At 44.8% G+C, this 14,102-nt stretch overlaps 1 protein-coding gene across 2 annotated transcripts in view; it reads right to left on the reverse strand.

Annotated features, from left to right (window-relative positions):
• TPH2 (tryptophan hydroxylase 2) overlaps positions 1-4,884 on the reverse strand; it is a 70,791-nt gene extending 65,907 nt beyond the window's left edge. The window contains exon 1 of one of the 2 annotated variants that reach the window (XM_007054798.3): positions 4,170-4,884. In XM_007054798.3, the coding sequence (XP_007054860.1) occupies positions 4,170-4,274 (105 nt within the window). In that variant the 5' untranslated portion in view covers positions 4,275-4,884. The remainder of the gene's footprint in view (positions 1-4,169) is intronic. The other variant, XM_043547754.1, reaches the window with a different exon arrangement.
• Between the last annotated feature and the right edge of the window lie 9,218 nt (positions 4,885-14,102).

The following is a 14,102-nucleotide window of genomic DNA, read 5'->3' on the forward strand; positions in this document are numbered from 1 at the left end:
CAGCTTAAGTCTTTTTTGAGATGCCTCTAGGTAGTCCATACATATATCAAGAGCTTTAGTAATACTGGCCAAGATTCTCAAAAGTGACTAGCACTGGGTATCGTGCTTGAGATACCTGAATGCAGACAGATCTTCAGAGGGCATGTGTTCTGCACTTATGAACATCAGACCCCTTTAAAAGTGTTTCAGATGTTTGCAACCAAAAAACATGACTATCTTGGCCACTGTGTCCATTTCCAATGTAAATGTTCATTGGTAAATTCTGTTCTTGAGATAAAAACAGTGAACCAGCAATTTGGGGAGAGGGGAGCCAACAATACAGGAGGGCAGCTAACAAGGTTTGGAACCTTTAAAGCCATGTTCAAATCATTCCAAAAAACTATTTTTAAGAATAGGTGGGAACCCTGCAGCAGTTCACCTCCTTATTTCCATCAGATCCTCCAGTGACTTCAGTGGAGCTGTGACAATTTACTCCAACTGAGGAGCTGCCCTGAGTCCCAAACACAGTTTTCAAAAGCAGATTTAATAAGGTTTTGCCTAGTCCTCATTGACCAGGCACAGTATCTTAAACTTCTTTTATGCTAAATCCTTTAAAAATTGGATCAGATACTTTCTAAAACAAATCTCCATTGCTGACAAGGACTAATCTGTAATTGACACAGTTTCAGTACAGACAGTTCAGTGCATCCACACTGAACTGATTTAAGTTTTACCCCCAGGCTAGTCCATACTAGCAGTGTCCTAAACTATTTAAATTACAATGTCCTCTGGGTAAATAGCCTGCAATTCCCCGGTCAGTTCCCAGAAGCTAGGCATTCTGGAACATTTCACACAGTCACCATACATGGTGGGAAGGTAGAGAGGCGACAAGTGACGTGTTTCAGCTTCTCTGAATCCACACCGGCACTAAAGCAGTACAAGCTGAACCGGTTAAACTTTAACTAGTTACAAAACCAGTTAAAACCTTTAGCCTGTTCTAACCATTTATTCGAGTATTTGTATATCATCTGGGGTGTTTTGTCTGTGTGGACACAGGCATCCTAGAGGCTTTAACCAATTTAATTTTTCTAGTGAAGACTGTCTGAGCCCTGGTCTACACTGGGGCGGGGGGGGGGGGGGGGGGAAATCGATCTAAGTTATGCAACTTCAACTACGTGAATAACGTAGCTGAAGTCGGCATACTTAGATCAACTTACTGTGGTGTCTTCACCGCGGTGAGTCAACTGCTGCAGCTCCCCCGTCGACTCTGCCTGCGCCTCTCATGGCGCTGGAGTACAGGAGTCGATGGGAGAGCACTCGGGGGTTGATTTATCGCGTCTAGACTAGACGCGATAGATCGATCCCCGCTGTATTGATCGCTGCCTGCCGATCCGGCGGGTAATGAAGACATACCCTCAGTGTCAGTAACAAGTGCAGGTAGGTGCACCAGTGCTGTATGTAGTTTAGCAGTAAACTAGGCTTTCACACATTTTTTTTGGCCAGTCAAAACTTGTTTGAATCCAGTTTATCTAGAACTTGTAGAAAGGGCCAAGTGGTTCAGTAACCATGTGTGGGCTAGTTCCCTATTTTATGCTCAAACTTTTTTAAAAAACAGTTTTAAAGAATGTTTGGCCCCATATTGGGTGATAGGATTGTCTGAAATCAATCCAGCTGGAACTATGTTTAGATTGAGTCCAAACTTAAACAGTTTTCTAACATGGTTAAAAGTCAAGTGTAGACAGGGTCTGCATGAGTTTGCACTTATGAAATGGATCACCCCATTGTCTTTAGCTAGCAAGCCTCTTTTAGGCCCTGATTCAGGAAAGCACTCAAGTATATGCTTAACTTGAAATACGTGCTCCTGAATTGGGGCCTTACAAATTTGTGTTTTTAATCTTTTTTTTTTTTTTTTGTTATAGTTAAACATTTTTTCCCAATTATTATTTGGGAGATAACTTACATGTCAAGTATGCAGCCTACATGTGCTTTGACAAAAATACTATTTTTAATTTTGCAGTCTATCTAGACTTGTCTGTGTGTGTCCATTTTTAGAAGGAAAGTACAGAGAAGCATATTAATTTACTTCCCAATCCTGAAAGGTGCTAAGCACCAATTGACTTCAGTGGGAAATGATGGTACTCAGCACCTCCCAAGATTGAGCCCCCTGAGTTCTTGTAATTGTGTCAAATGGATAATATCTGAAATGTCTGCTAAAAGCCACCATTCAGCTTGTGAAAACTAGATGAGCTAATCATTATGAAATAACAGAAGAAACTGTGATACTATGAGAATTAACTTTATTAGCCATGCAGGTTATTACTGTATGTGATTAAATAATGACTTGTAGATGGTCTTTCCTAATGATGATGACGTATTATTATCAGGAGCAAGTGCAAATATTCAAGAAATCATAGAGTTAAAGCAGAATCCTAGTGAAGAGAGAAACACTAAGACATCTTATATAGGCAGTAAAACAGATTCACCCCGTTTAGTCCAGTGATCCTTATTCTAAGATTTCCCAGTGATATCAATAAACACCAATAAAACAGGTAGAGATGAGTAAACACTTAAATATGCATATATGATAGTAACACAAATAGGGATATTTCATCTTTACTATAAAGACAATGGGTCAAATCCACAGCTGGTGTAAAATGGCATAACTCCAGTGAATCCGATAAAGCTATGCTGATTTACATCAATTGAGGGTCTGGCCCCATATTTTCCACATCTCTCTCTCTCTGTTTTACTATTATTTGTCAAAGTAGATTATTAATATGTATGAATTATATTAGGATTTTATACAAAAATTTACAGATACCATTTGTTTGCATAAAAAGTTGAAATACAACCATGAAGTGGTTGGTGTAACACTCTGAAAATACCAAAGTATCTGCTGGGTCTTCAGATCATGCTACAAAGATTATTTTACATCTTTTGATAGTATTTTTACCTGAGGAGACATTTTTAGCTACACATTTTTCTATATGCTATTGTATCAAAAGAATCAAAACTCCAATATGTCAAAGCCAAGTATTCACACTGTATCAAAATGCTGGACTCACCAACTCAGTGTAAATGTATCTGATTTGTAAATGATCTCAAAATAATTGGTCCCAAACCTGCAACTGACTCTGTGAAGATAGACTGTGCTGCCCATGGAGCATCAATTGCAAGATCAGAGTCTATAAAATTACTTAGGTATTTTCCTCTTATTGACTCTGATTCAATCAAACACTTAAGCACATGTCTAATCTGAGAGTGCAGGTTAGTCCAATTGACTTTGCTGGGACTACTCACAGGCTTAACATAAGACAGGCATTTACTAACTAGCTGAATGGAGGCCAAACTCATTTACCATTGATTTTAGGAGTACTAAACATGGTGATTCTCTCTGATATTGCCTGTGAAATTTAATAGGCTTTTTGCTATATTTTATCTGAAGAAACTATACAAAAGTACTAGTGGTGATTAGGACTAGAAGGAATTGGTCAAACCTAGTTACAAATAAACAAGGTCATTCGATATTTTTAGTTACAAATAATTAAAAATATCGAATGACCTTGTTTATTTAAAAACAAGGCCAATAGGTAGCTTGCAGGGTTCCCCCAGGTGTGTAAACTATTTGTAGCATTAGCTATCTGAATAAAAATGACTTATTTAGAAGAATCTAAGAATAAGATTATCTGCTTTCCCTCTCTGTATTTGGGCTTATGTTATTTTCCTTGTATGCTTGCTTTCTTTGTTTTTGCTGCTACCACCACGTGATAATTACTATTCTGAAATATTGAAACCAAGATTACAATTTTCCTTTTGAGAGTTCTCAATAACTTCTGTTGCTTGCTTTGGAAACCACGTACTAAAGACGGGCAGAACCTTTGATGCTACTTTTTGGATTTAAAAAGCAAAATCAAGAAAGCCCTAAAATACGGAGCACATGCAAGCCCACCCGCTGAGCACAAAACACATCCCAAGAGCGATGCAGTGTTATTGTCCCCCTCCCCCCCGTATCTCTCTTTAGCATCACTGGATTAGAGGTTTACAGTCGGTGAGTATCGCGTGGGAATACGTACACACTCCAAACAGTAATTGACAGAGTTTGGGCGCACAATGGAGGTAAATCAGAGCCCATCGTTATCGAGCACACGGATGCCCTGGGCAGCTGCAGCGTGACAGCCCGGGATACTTACTGTCAGGTTGCTGAGTCCTGGGTGCTCCCCGGGCACGGCTGAGTCGAGGGAGAGCCCTCTCCTGGCCCAGTATTTACTGGAGAACATCATCATTGCGGGCTGCATGGGGCCCCGTGTGTAGTTTTCTTCCTCCACAGCAGGGGGAACCCGGCGGCAGGCTGCAGGCAGCGCGTTGTGAGCTCTCCCCTGGCGGCGGCGGCGGCTTTTATGCGCCCGGCCGGCAGCTGATGGGAGGCTGATAGGGAGGCTCGCGTGTGGCTGGCGGTGGCGGGCGGATGCCAGCGCAGGTTGCCTTGGCGGGAGCTGGTTCGTTCACACGCTGGCTGCGCTGTCGCAGCCCGGAGGAGCGGCCGGGTTAGGTTTTTACACCGATCCTGGAGGGGGGCGGCTTCACCTGCGGGCAAAGGGGCCCCAGCCAGGCTCGAGCCGGCGTGGCTGCTGTGGCTGGTGCCGGGAACCCCCCGCCCCAGCCCGGGAGCTAATGAGGCTGCTTGCGGTGTGGAAACGTTCCGCAGCTGCTCACATCTGGGCTGATGCCCGCCCCAGGGGAAGCTGTGGAAGGAGCCCAGCGACCCAGCCCCCCTCCAGGCTACCTTACACCTGTGGGGGGTGGGGCAGCGACTCAGCCACCTCCAGGGCTGCCTGACACCTGTGGGGCCCAGCCCCCCGCTGGGCTACCTTACACATGTAGGGCCCAGCCCTCTGGCCACCTCCCTGGCTGCCTTACACCCATAGGGGTCAGTCCCCCGCCAAACTGCCTTACATCTGTGGGGCCCAGCGATCCGGCCACAGCCCGGGCTGCCTTACACCTGTGGGGTCCAGCAACATAATACTTCTGGCCTGTCACTTCCTCCCTTCCTCCTCCACCCCCTAATTCCTTCTGTAGCACACTGTTTTGTCCCTGTCACTGGGCTACGCACCTAGAACATTATTGAACTCAATGTTAGTTAACATTATGATCGTCCTGAGGCAAAATGAACAGAAGCCAGCACAACACAGCTCCAAGTCGGGGAGGTAGTTCCTCCTTCACTCAGACCGGCATGGGGGGAAAGGTGACTTAAAAAACACAGCACAACAGCCTGAGTTGTGGCCTGCAGCCCTGCACTTATGATTTCCCAGGTTTCCCTCAGTTAATGCCAGCAGTGGCCTTTAAAGGAGAGCTGGAGAGGAATGGTACTCAACTTACTTCCTATTTGCATAAAATCACAGCTGTTAGAGAGGGGAAAGACCTATCAAATCTTCCAGACAGCCGTCCAAGCTTGATTTAAAGGTCTCATCCTAATTCATCGTCCAGCCAGTGCATAATCATTCCCTACTATGGAGCTTCCAGGGACCACAGATCTGTTATTGAACATTCCAGGTCCTCAGGTGTTCTCTACAGACCCTAGAACAGGGTCGGCAACCTGCAGCACGCAAACCGATTTTTACTGGCACGCTGCTGCCAGCCGGGGTCCCAGCCGCTGGCCCCACTCAGCCCACTGCCTGCCTGGATGAATGGGACCCCAGGCCGGCAGCAGGCTGAGTGGGGCCGGCGGACAGGACCCCGGCTGGCAGGAGCCGACGGACGGAACCCCAGACCGGCGGCAGGTGAGCCGCTGCCGGTCTGGGGTTCTGTCTGCCACCCCGCTCAGCCTACTGACAGTCTGGGGTTCCAGCCGCTGGCCCCTTGCCAGCCAGGATCCCAGCCATGGGCCCTGCTCAGCCTGCTGCTGGCCTGGGATACCAGCCGCTGGCCCCACTCACCTCGCTACTGGTCTGGGGTTCCAGCCGGGGTCCTGGCCACCGGACCCGCTCAGCCCACTGCCAGTTTGGGGTTCCGTTGGGGGCCCCGTAAAATTTATTATTGGCACGCGAAACCTTAATTAAGACTTGGCATGCCACTTCTCAAAGGTTGCCAACCCCTGTCCTAGAAGATCCATAGCTACAGCCCAACCCACACACTAGGCCTAACCTTGCTCACTACAAGGACCACATTTAGCACTACAGAGCTTTCAAGGTCCACAGGTAGGATCACTTTCAAAGTTTGTGGAATGATTATGCAGAACTTGTAGGCTGTGTTTATTGCTATTATCCCCATGACTCTCCTAAAGTCTACAGACCACTAACTACATTAAGTGAGTTTACAAACTGTACAGGCACACTCAAGAACATGTGTAAATTCCATGAGTCAAACAGCTCCCATTTAAGGAGCTTACAAAGCCAGTAGAACTGAATTCTGTAAGAAACTAAGCGGGAATTATTAAACCATCTGAGTCTGGTCTCAAAGGGAGTAAACACTGACCCACACAATCAAACCCCTCAAACAGAAAACTTTTTAAAGTAGGTGACATACAGAAAAATCCTTACACAATGAGTTTCTGTAGAGGATTTTCACCATGGAAAATTCCTATGCCAGAGTTTAGATGTGGATTTTTTTTCTTTTAGAAAGAAACTCAAGATGCAGAACTTTTTCTTCATAGAAACTCACTTAATTTTTCTTTTTATGTGAAAAATTGAAGATGGTTCAGAGAAGAGCCATACAAATTATTCCAGGACTGTAAAAAAATGCCTGATAGATTTAAGGAGCTCATTTTAATTAATTTTGTCAAAGAGCGTTTAAGAGATGATCACATTCAATAGGATTACCTAGGAAGGAGTACTGTGGAAAGGGATCTGGGGGTCATAGTGGACCACAAGCTAAATATGAGTCAACAGTGTAATACTGTTGCAAAAAAAGTGAACATCATTCTGGGATGTATTAGCAGGAATGTTGTAAGCAAGACACGAGAAGTAATTCTTCCGCTCTACTCCAAGCTGATTAGCCCTCAACTCGAGTATTGTATCCAGTTCTGGGTGCCATATTTCAGGAAAGATGTGGACAAAGTAGAGAAAGTCCAGAGAAGAGCAACAAAAATGATTAAAGGTCTAGAAGACATGACCTATGAGGGAAGATGGAAAAAATTGGGTTTGTTTAGTCTGGAAAAAAGGATACAGAGGGGACAGGATAACAGTTTTCAAGTACATAAAAGGTTGTTACAAGGAGGGAGAGAGAAAAAAAATGTTGTTCTTAACCTCTGAGGATAGGACAAGAAGCAATAGGCATTAGGAAAAACTTCCTGTCAGGGTGGTTAAGCACTGGAATAAATTACCTACGGAGGTTGTGGAATCTCCATCATTGGAGATTTTTAAGCACAGTTTAGACAAACACCTGTCAGGGATGGTCTAGATCAGGGGTGGCCAACCTGTGGCTCTTCAGAAGTTAATATGCAGCTCCTTGTATAGGCACCGACTCCGGGACTGGAGCTACAGGCGCCAACTTTCCAATGTGCCAGGGGGTGCTCACTGCTCAACCCATGGCTCTGCCATGGGCCCTGCCCCCACTCCACCCCTCCTGCAGTGCCCTTGCTCCCCCCCCCCCCCAGCCTCCTGCAAGGAACGAAACAGCTCATCAGGAGGTGCAGGGAGGGAGGGGGAGGTGCTGATCGATAGGGCTGCCGGTGGGTGGGAGGTGCCGGGAGCAGGGTAGGGGAGCTGATGGGGGGCTGCTGACATATTACTGTGGCTCTTTGGCAATGTACATTGGTAAATTCTGGCTCCTTCTCAGGCTCAGGTTGGCCACCCCTGGACTAGGTAATCATGATGATCCCATCTAACCTTAAGAATCTATACATCAATCTTTTTCTATGAATTCTTCTATAAAAACCTCAGAGGTTTTTTTCTGCTTATACATACCATGACTTCATTCCTCAGTTATACACGTCCATCTGAAGGGGTGAAACATAAAAGCTTTTAAGCAGCCCAAGACAACATAAGTACTGAACTTGATTATTGTACCTTAGGCAAATAAAACTTGGATAATTTAAGTGAGTAGAACTTAATTACTCAAACAGTAATTTAGCCAGAATACCATAGTTGAATGTCTACGTTTTGGAGGACTAGTATTGGAATTGTTTCAGGATTTGTTTTTAAATCAACAAAATTAACAATTTTAGACCAAATCAAATATCCCATTTCACATGGCAATCTTCTCTTGCTTTCTCTTATTTTTGCTCTCTTTCCTTCTTCCCTTTTCTGATGCTTAGCCATAAAAACACTTTGAATAAAGAAGTTATTTTATATAAAGTAAATGAAACTGAGCTACCAATGCAGTGGGATTTTTAATAAGTGTCAAAATCTCTGCTTTAAGTCTCATTCAAACATACTGTTTCCAGCTTTATAGTGTTCTCTAACGCCATTCTGGGGCATTGGTTACTACCACGTCAAATGAAAGAGTGCCCTCTATTGAGCCACCAACACAGCTTTCTGCAGAAGTTTCCCATCCAGCGACTGCCTAGGCCCAACCTGGCTGAGGAGGACATTAACAAGATCAAAGCCTAAAATGGTATGACTATAAAATACATACAAATTGCAAATGAGAAACTGCAAGTAGATGTCAGTGACTAGGATACTAGCTTATTAGTCCAGGGCTACACTAGAAAAGTTTTGTGGGCACAGCTGTAGTGGCAACCCTCTCTACCATAGATGCAGCTTATACGAGAAAAAAAATGGTATTGCTGTACCAGCAAAACTCACTTTTAGCTGGTATAATTAATTGCGGTTAGGGCTTATGCCACTGTAGAAATGTTGCAATACATAAATCCCCTCACCAACATTGCTATACTGGCGAAAGTTTCTAGTGGTAGGCCTGGCCTTTGTCAATCAAGCCACTTCTCCCCAGAGGAAGAATGGTCTTGTGGTTGAGGATTAGGACTGTGAATTCAAGTGTCATAGTTTCAATTCCCAGCTCTACCATAAACTTCTTGTGTGACCGTGGACAAGTCATTTAATCTCTGTGTCTCAGTTCCCTATCTGTAAAGCAGAGTAATACTTCCTTTCTCCCACCCTTTGCTTGTCTATTTAGATTAACTCATGAGAGCAGGGACTGTTGCTTGCTATGTATATTGTGACAAAGTTCCTCCTCTGCCTCGGTGGGTCCTGCGCTTATTGCCTCAGAGATTTCACGGCAGCCCTCAGTTTGGCCACTCTTGCTAGTGGCTCAAACCTGCCATCCACTCAGCTAACCTCATTACTGGCCGGCATGGGGGAAACGCAGAACAATCCCCACAGTCTCTGTGTCCCACCTAGTGGGTCGGGGACAGGGCAGATCCCTTTCCAATTTAGACCTTCCCTTCTGATGTTTCTCACAGACCAGGTCAACTCCTCCTGTGTCTGATCAGGAGTTGGGGAGATGGGGGGGAACCCGGGCCCACCCTCTACACCAGGTTCCAGCCCAGGGCCATGTGGATAGCAGCTGTCCACAATGTTCCCTATATCAGCTGGGCTACTTCCCCATTGCCTTCCTCCCAGCATCTTCTTTATCCTCACTGCAGGATCTTCCTCCTGAAGCCTGATCACACTTGAACTTTTCACTCCTCCAGCAGCACGCCTTCTCACTCCCTGCTCCTGGTGCGCTCCCCTACTAACTGATGGGAGGTCCTTTTTAAACCAGGTGTCCTGATTAGCCTGCCTACTGTAATTGAATCTAGAAAGTTCTTAATTGGCTCCAGGTGTCTTGATTAGTTTGCCTGTCTTAATTGGTTCTGGCAGGTTCCTGATTGCTCTAGGGCAGCCCCTGCTCTGGTCACTCAGGGAACAGAAAACTGTTCATTCAGTGGCCAATATATTTGCCTTCTACCAGACTCCTGCATCCCACTGCTCTGGGTCTGTCACAATATGTAGATGGTCCAAGTCAATCTCAGTTAGGTCCTGTAGTTGCTACTGTAAAACAACAACAAAAATGGGTAACTCACTTCTTGTAACTGTTGTTCTTCAAGATGTGTTGTTCAAGTCCATTCCAATCAGGTGTGTGCAAACATGCATGGCAGTTGGAAGATTTTTCCCCTAGCAGTGTCAGTTGGGTCGGGGTCCAGGCACCCCCTGGAGTGGCACCATCATGGCGCTCAATATAGGGCCTACTGACCTGCCACCTCCTCAGTTCCTTCTTGCCAGCTACTCTGACAGAGCGGTAGGTGGGTGGGTATTGGAATGGACATGAACACCACAACTCGAACAACTGTTACGAGAAGGTGAGTAACCGTTTTTTCTTCTTCAAGTGCTTGTTCATGTCAATTCCAATCAGGTGACTCCCAAGCCTAAATTCAGGGGGCGGCATCAGAGCTATCCACTGATCTACTGAAGGCCGCATCGCCTCTGGCCTGCTGGGTAATCGCATAATGCGCAGTGAGAGTAGGTATGGAGGCCCACGTTGCCGCTCTGCATATTTCCTGGGTCGGGACTTGTGCCAGGAACACTGCTGAAGAAACTTGCACCCTAGTGGAGTGCGCTGTTAGTGGAGGGGCAAGCACCTCTGCCAGGTTATAGCATTCATGGATGCAGGATGTGATCCATGAGGAAATTCATCGGGAGGAGACTGGAAGATCCTTGATCCTGTCTGCCACGGCCACAAACAGTTGAATGGACTTCCTAAACTGTTTCATTCTGTCGATGTAAAAGGCTAGCGCTCTGTGGACGTCCAATGAATGAAGCCTCTGCTCTCTGCCACTTGAGTGTGGCTTAGGATAGAACACTGGGAGGAAGATGTCCTGGTTGATGTGAAACTGGGAGACAAGCTTCGGGAGAAAAGCTGGATGTGGCCTGAGCTGAACCTTGTACTTACAGAACACGGCGTAAGGGGGCTCTGATGTTAGGGCCTTGAGCTCAGACACCCTCCTAGCTGAGGTTATCGCTACCAGAAACGCCACCTTGTATGACAGGTAGAGAACAAGTTGCCAGTGGTTCAAAGGGCAGATCCATCAATTTGGAAAGGGCCAGATTGAGATCCCAGGTCGGGGTCAGTTGCCGGACATGTAGATATAGCCTGTTGTGACCATTCAGGAAATGGCTAACCATAGGGTTGGCAAAAACCACCAGCCCTCTGAGCCTGGATGGAAGGCAGAGATGGTGGCCAAGTGAACCCTTATTGACAACATGGGCAGACCCTGCTGCTTGAGATGGAGAAGGTAGTCCAGTATGAGTGGTATAGAGGTGAGCATCGGGGACAAGTGATGCTGCGCTGACCAGAATGAGAATTTCTTCCACTTGGCAAGGCAGGTAGCCCTGGTTGAGGATTTCCTACTACCAAAGAGGAGTTGTTTAACCAGGTCCAAGCAGAAGAGCTCAGTGGGGTTCAGCCAGGGAGCTTCCACACCATGAGGCACAACGACTCGAGGTTCAGATGCTGGAGGTGGCTGTGATCCTTAGTTATTAAGTCCGAGAGGAGCAGCAGGGTGAATGAGGTTTCCACTCACATTTCCCAGGGTGATGTGTACCAGTGTTGGCGGAGCCAGGCTGGAGCTATCAATATGACTGAAGACTCTTCCATCTGTATTTTGACGAGCACCTTGTGAACGTGTTACCAGCACAAAATTCTCTGTTACTCACCCACTTAAGGGCACCTACCTTTATCCAGTTCCTAGGGCTCAAGGTGTAACCCTCTTAATTTAGGCACCCCCACCCTTTCCCAGTTCCTAGGGCTCTAGGCAAAAACACCGAACTTTACCCCCCGTGGGCTCCGGACAAACACCCTTTCCCTGTGGACTCAGGGCTTAATCTTTTGTGGGTTTACGGGGTCTTTTACTAGTGAAAGTTCCTTACTCAGTAATATAGTACATAACCTCTATTTATTAAAAATAACCAAAAACAGAATGCACACACTACACATACAATGCTCACCACTCCCAATAAGACAGATGAACTTTTCTTGATGGCCAGTCAGGATCAGGTCAGTGTTGAGGTCTCTGATCTTTGGGGCTGTGTCCTGGAGGTGGTTCCCAAAGAACTTCCTTTTGGACCCCAGTTTATTGAATCCTTTTTAGCTGTACCTTAACCAATCATTATACTAAAATTTTAATAACCAATCCTAACATAGTGTAACAAAATTCTCTAACCAGTCCTATCCCACCACCTTAATTAATTTATACATACATAATTAATTTTGCTAACAGACAGAAACAATTAAAGAACCAGACAGAGACCATATGGATAAACAATAGGGAAGTGGGGACCATAATGACAAAACAATAAAGAAATGAGGATTTCACAACCACAACTATTGATAAGTGATTTCCTGACAGACAGGAGGAGTCTGGTGGACTTTAAATGCATCTGAAGAAGTGTTTTTTTTACCCACAAAAGCTTTTGCCCAAATAACTCTGTTAGGCTTTAAGGTGCCACTGGCCTCCTTGTTGTTTTGTGTGCGTGTTTGTGTGTGCGTGCACACATACAGTGTACTTATTCCATGGCCTTGCATCTGGATTACATAAAAGATATTCCTTCATGTTTATTCATTATTGTTCAGGGAAAGAAGTGTGTGTCATCTTCTCCAGGCCCTGATATATCACACTGATAGATCTGAGGCATCTTGACAAATTTCCTGAGGTTGCCTGACTTATGTGAGCAAGATTGCCTGTCACTATCTGAAACGCTCCAGTGACTACAACAAGCGCTGCTGTGCAGGTTTTTCTTTTCTTGGAATGACAGAGCAGGGCCACCTCTGCTGTTAGATTCTAGTTTTCCAGCTAGGACATCACACAAAACTAAGATGACCCTGTTACCCAGACAGTAGCATTGCTCCTCTATCACAGCTGAGTTTGGTAACAAGCGTGTAGTAAAGGTATTCTCTCTTTTTCATTCTTTTAATTCTCTTTAGCATAACTGATGAAGACAAAGTGAATGAAGATGACACTATGACAGTACAAACTATAGAGCATTCAGGGATGATCAATTAATCAGATTACTCAACTGTTTTAACAATCCTACCCCTGCAATTCATTTCATAAACGGTTCTTTGGTGTGTTCCATTTTAACAGTTGGACTCTACCATATTAAGGCTACCCTGCGGGACAAACATTTACTGGACTAAAAGTTTATTTCATATCTCACTACTTTTATTACAGTGTACATATTTCTCTGGGAGTACCAGTGTTTATGCTACAGAGGTCATTCAGAGTTCACTAAACAGAACTACTTACCTTCAGTTCATAGTACTACAGGCAAAAAAGTAGAACACCTGAATAAATACTCAATACAAATTCACAGACCAAAAACTACATTAAGATGCAGTTAAAACGGAGTGTAAGAAACAACCACCATGAAATAACCATATAATTATGATTAACGGGCATTTTAGTGTTTGTGGTCCCAGATTTTGAGAGAGATTTTTCCTGATTTTAGCATCATTATAGGGCACAGCAAAATTGTTTGGGTGCCTTAACTGTATCTCTCTTACACTTAAGGTTATCCTAAAACATTTGGATTTCCCTTACCTCTGAATTTCCTGGATTTATAATGGTTGGTTTTGAGATAATGGCAACATCTCTGTAATTTATTTTTACCCTTAATTTATTGATACATACTCTCAACCTTAATTCCATTTTAATTTAAGTGTTTTTTTCTGGAATTTCCATGGAAACTCAAAGAATCAACTTTAAATCTTTATTTTATTTTAACATTCCAGGGCACATTTCACTGATACACCACAGCAATGTACTCAGAACACAGCCAGCCCATCAAAATGCGCTTACAACTGCTTTGCGTTGCCAGGTCACCACAAAGCAGATGAAGCATACTGGTGAGTTTGCCCCTTAATCTGAATTGACATACTGGCTTAGAGGGGTGCATTACTGAGACTGGAGATGTGTGAAGTGGGAGCAAGGAGAGCCTCGTCGTTAGGGTTGCTCCTGCACTTCTGCCTCAGTTTCCCCAGCAGTACTGTTTCAGTGTGCAGTGGAGCCAAGGCACCAATGCCTTTAAGCACTGATGCATGCAGACATGGAATCTATAAAAAACAGTGACAGTTGGGCCAAGAAATCAATGAGAATGTTTGACATCTCCCTCAAACCACTGAGTCATTACACCAACAGAACTCTTGCATGCAAATTACCTGTAGTGGAAAGGTGACGATGGGAGTTACTTTTG

Source organism: Chelonia mydas, chromosome 1 (assembly GCF_015237465.2).
Source record: "Chelonia mydas isolate rCheMyd1 chromosome 1, rCheMyd1.pri.v2, whole genome shotgun sequence".
Classification (NCBI taxonomy): domain Eukaryota; kingdom Metazoa; phylum Chordata; order Testudines; family Cheloniidae; genus Chelonia; species Chelonia mydas.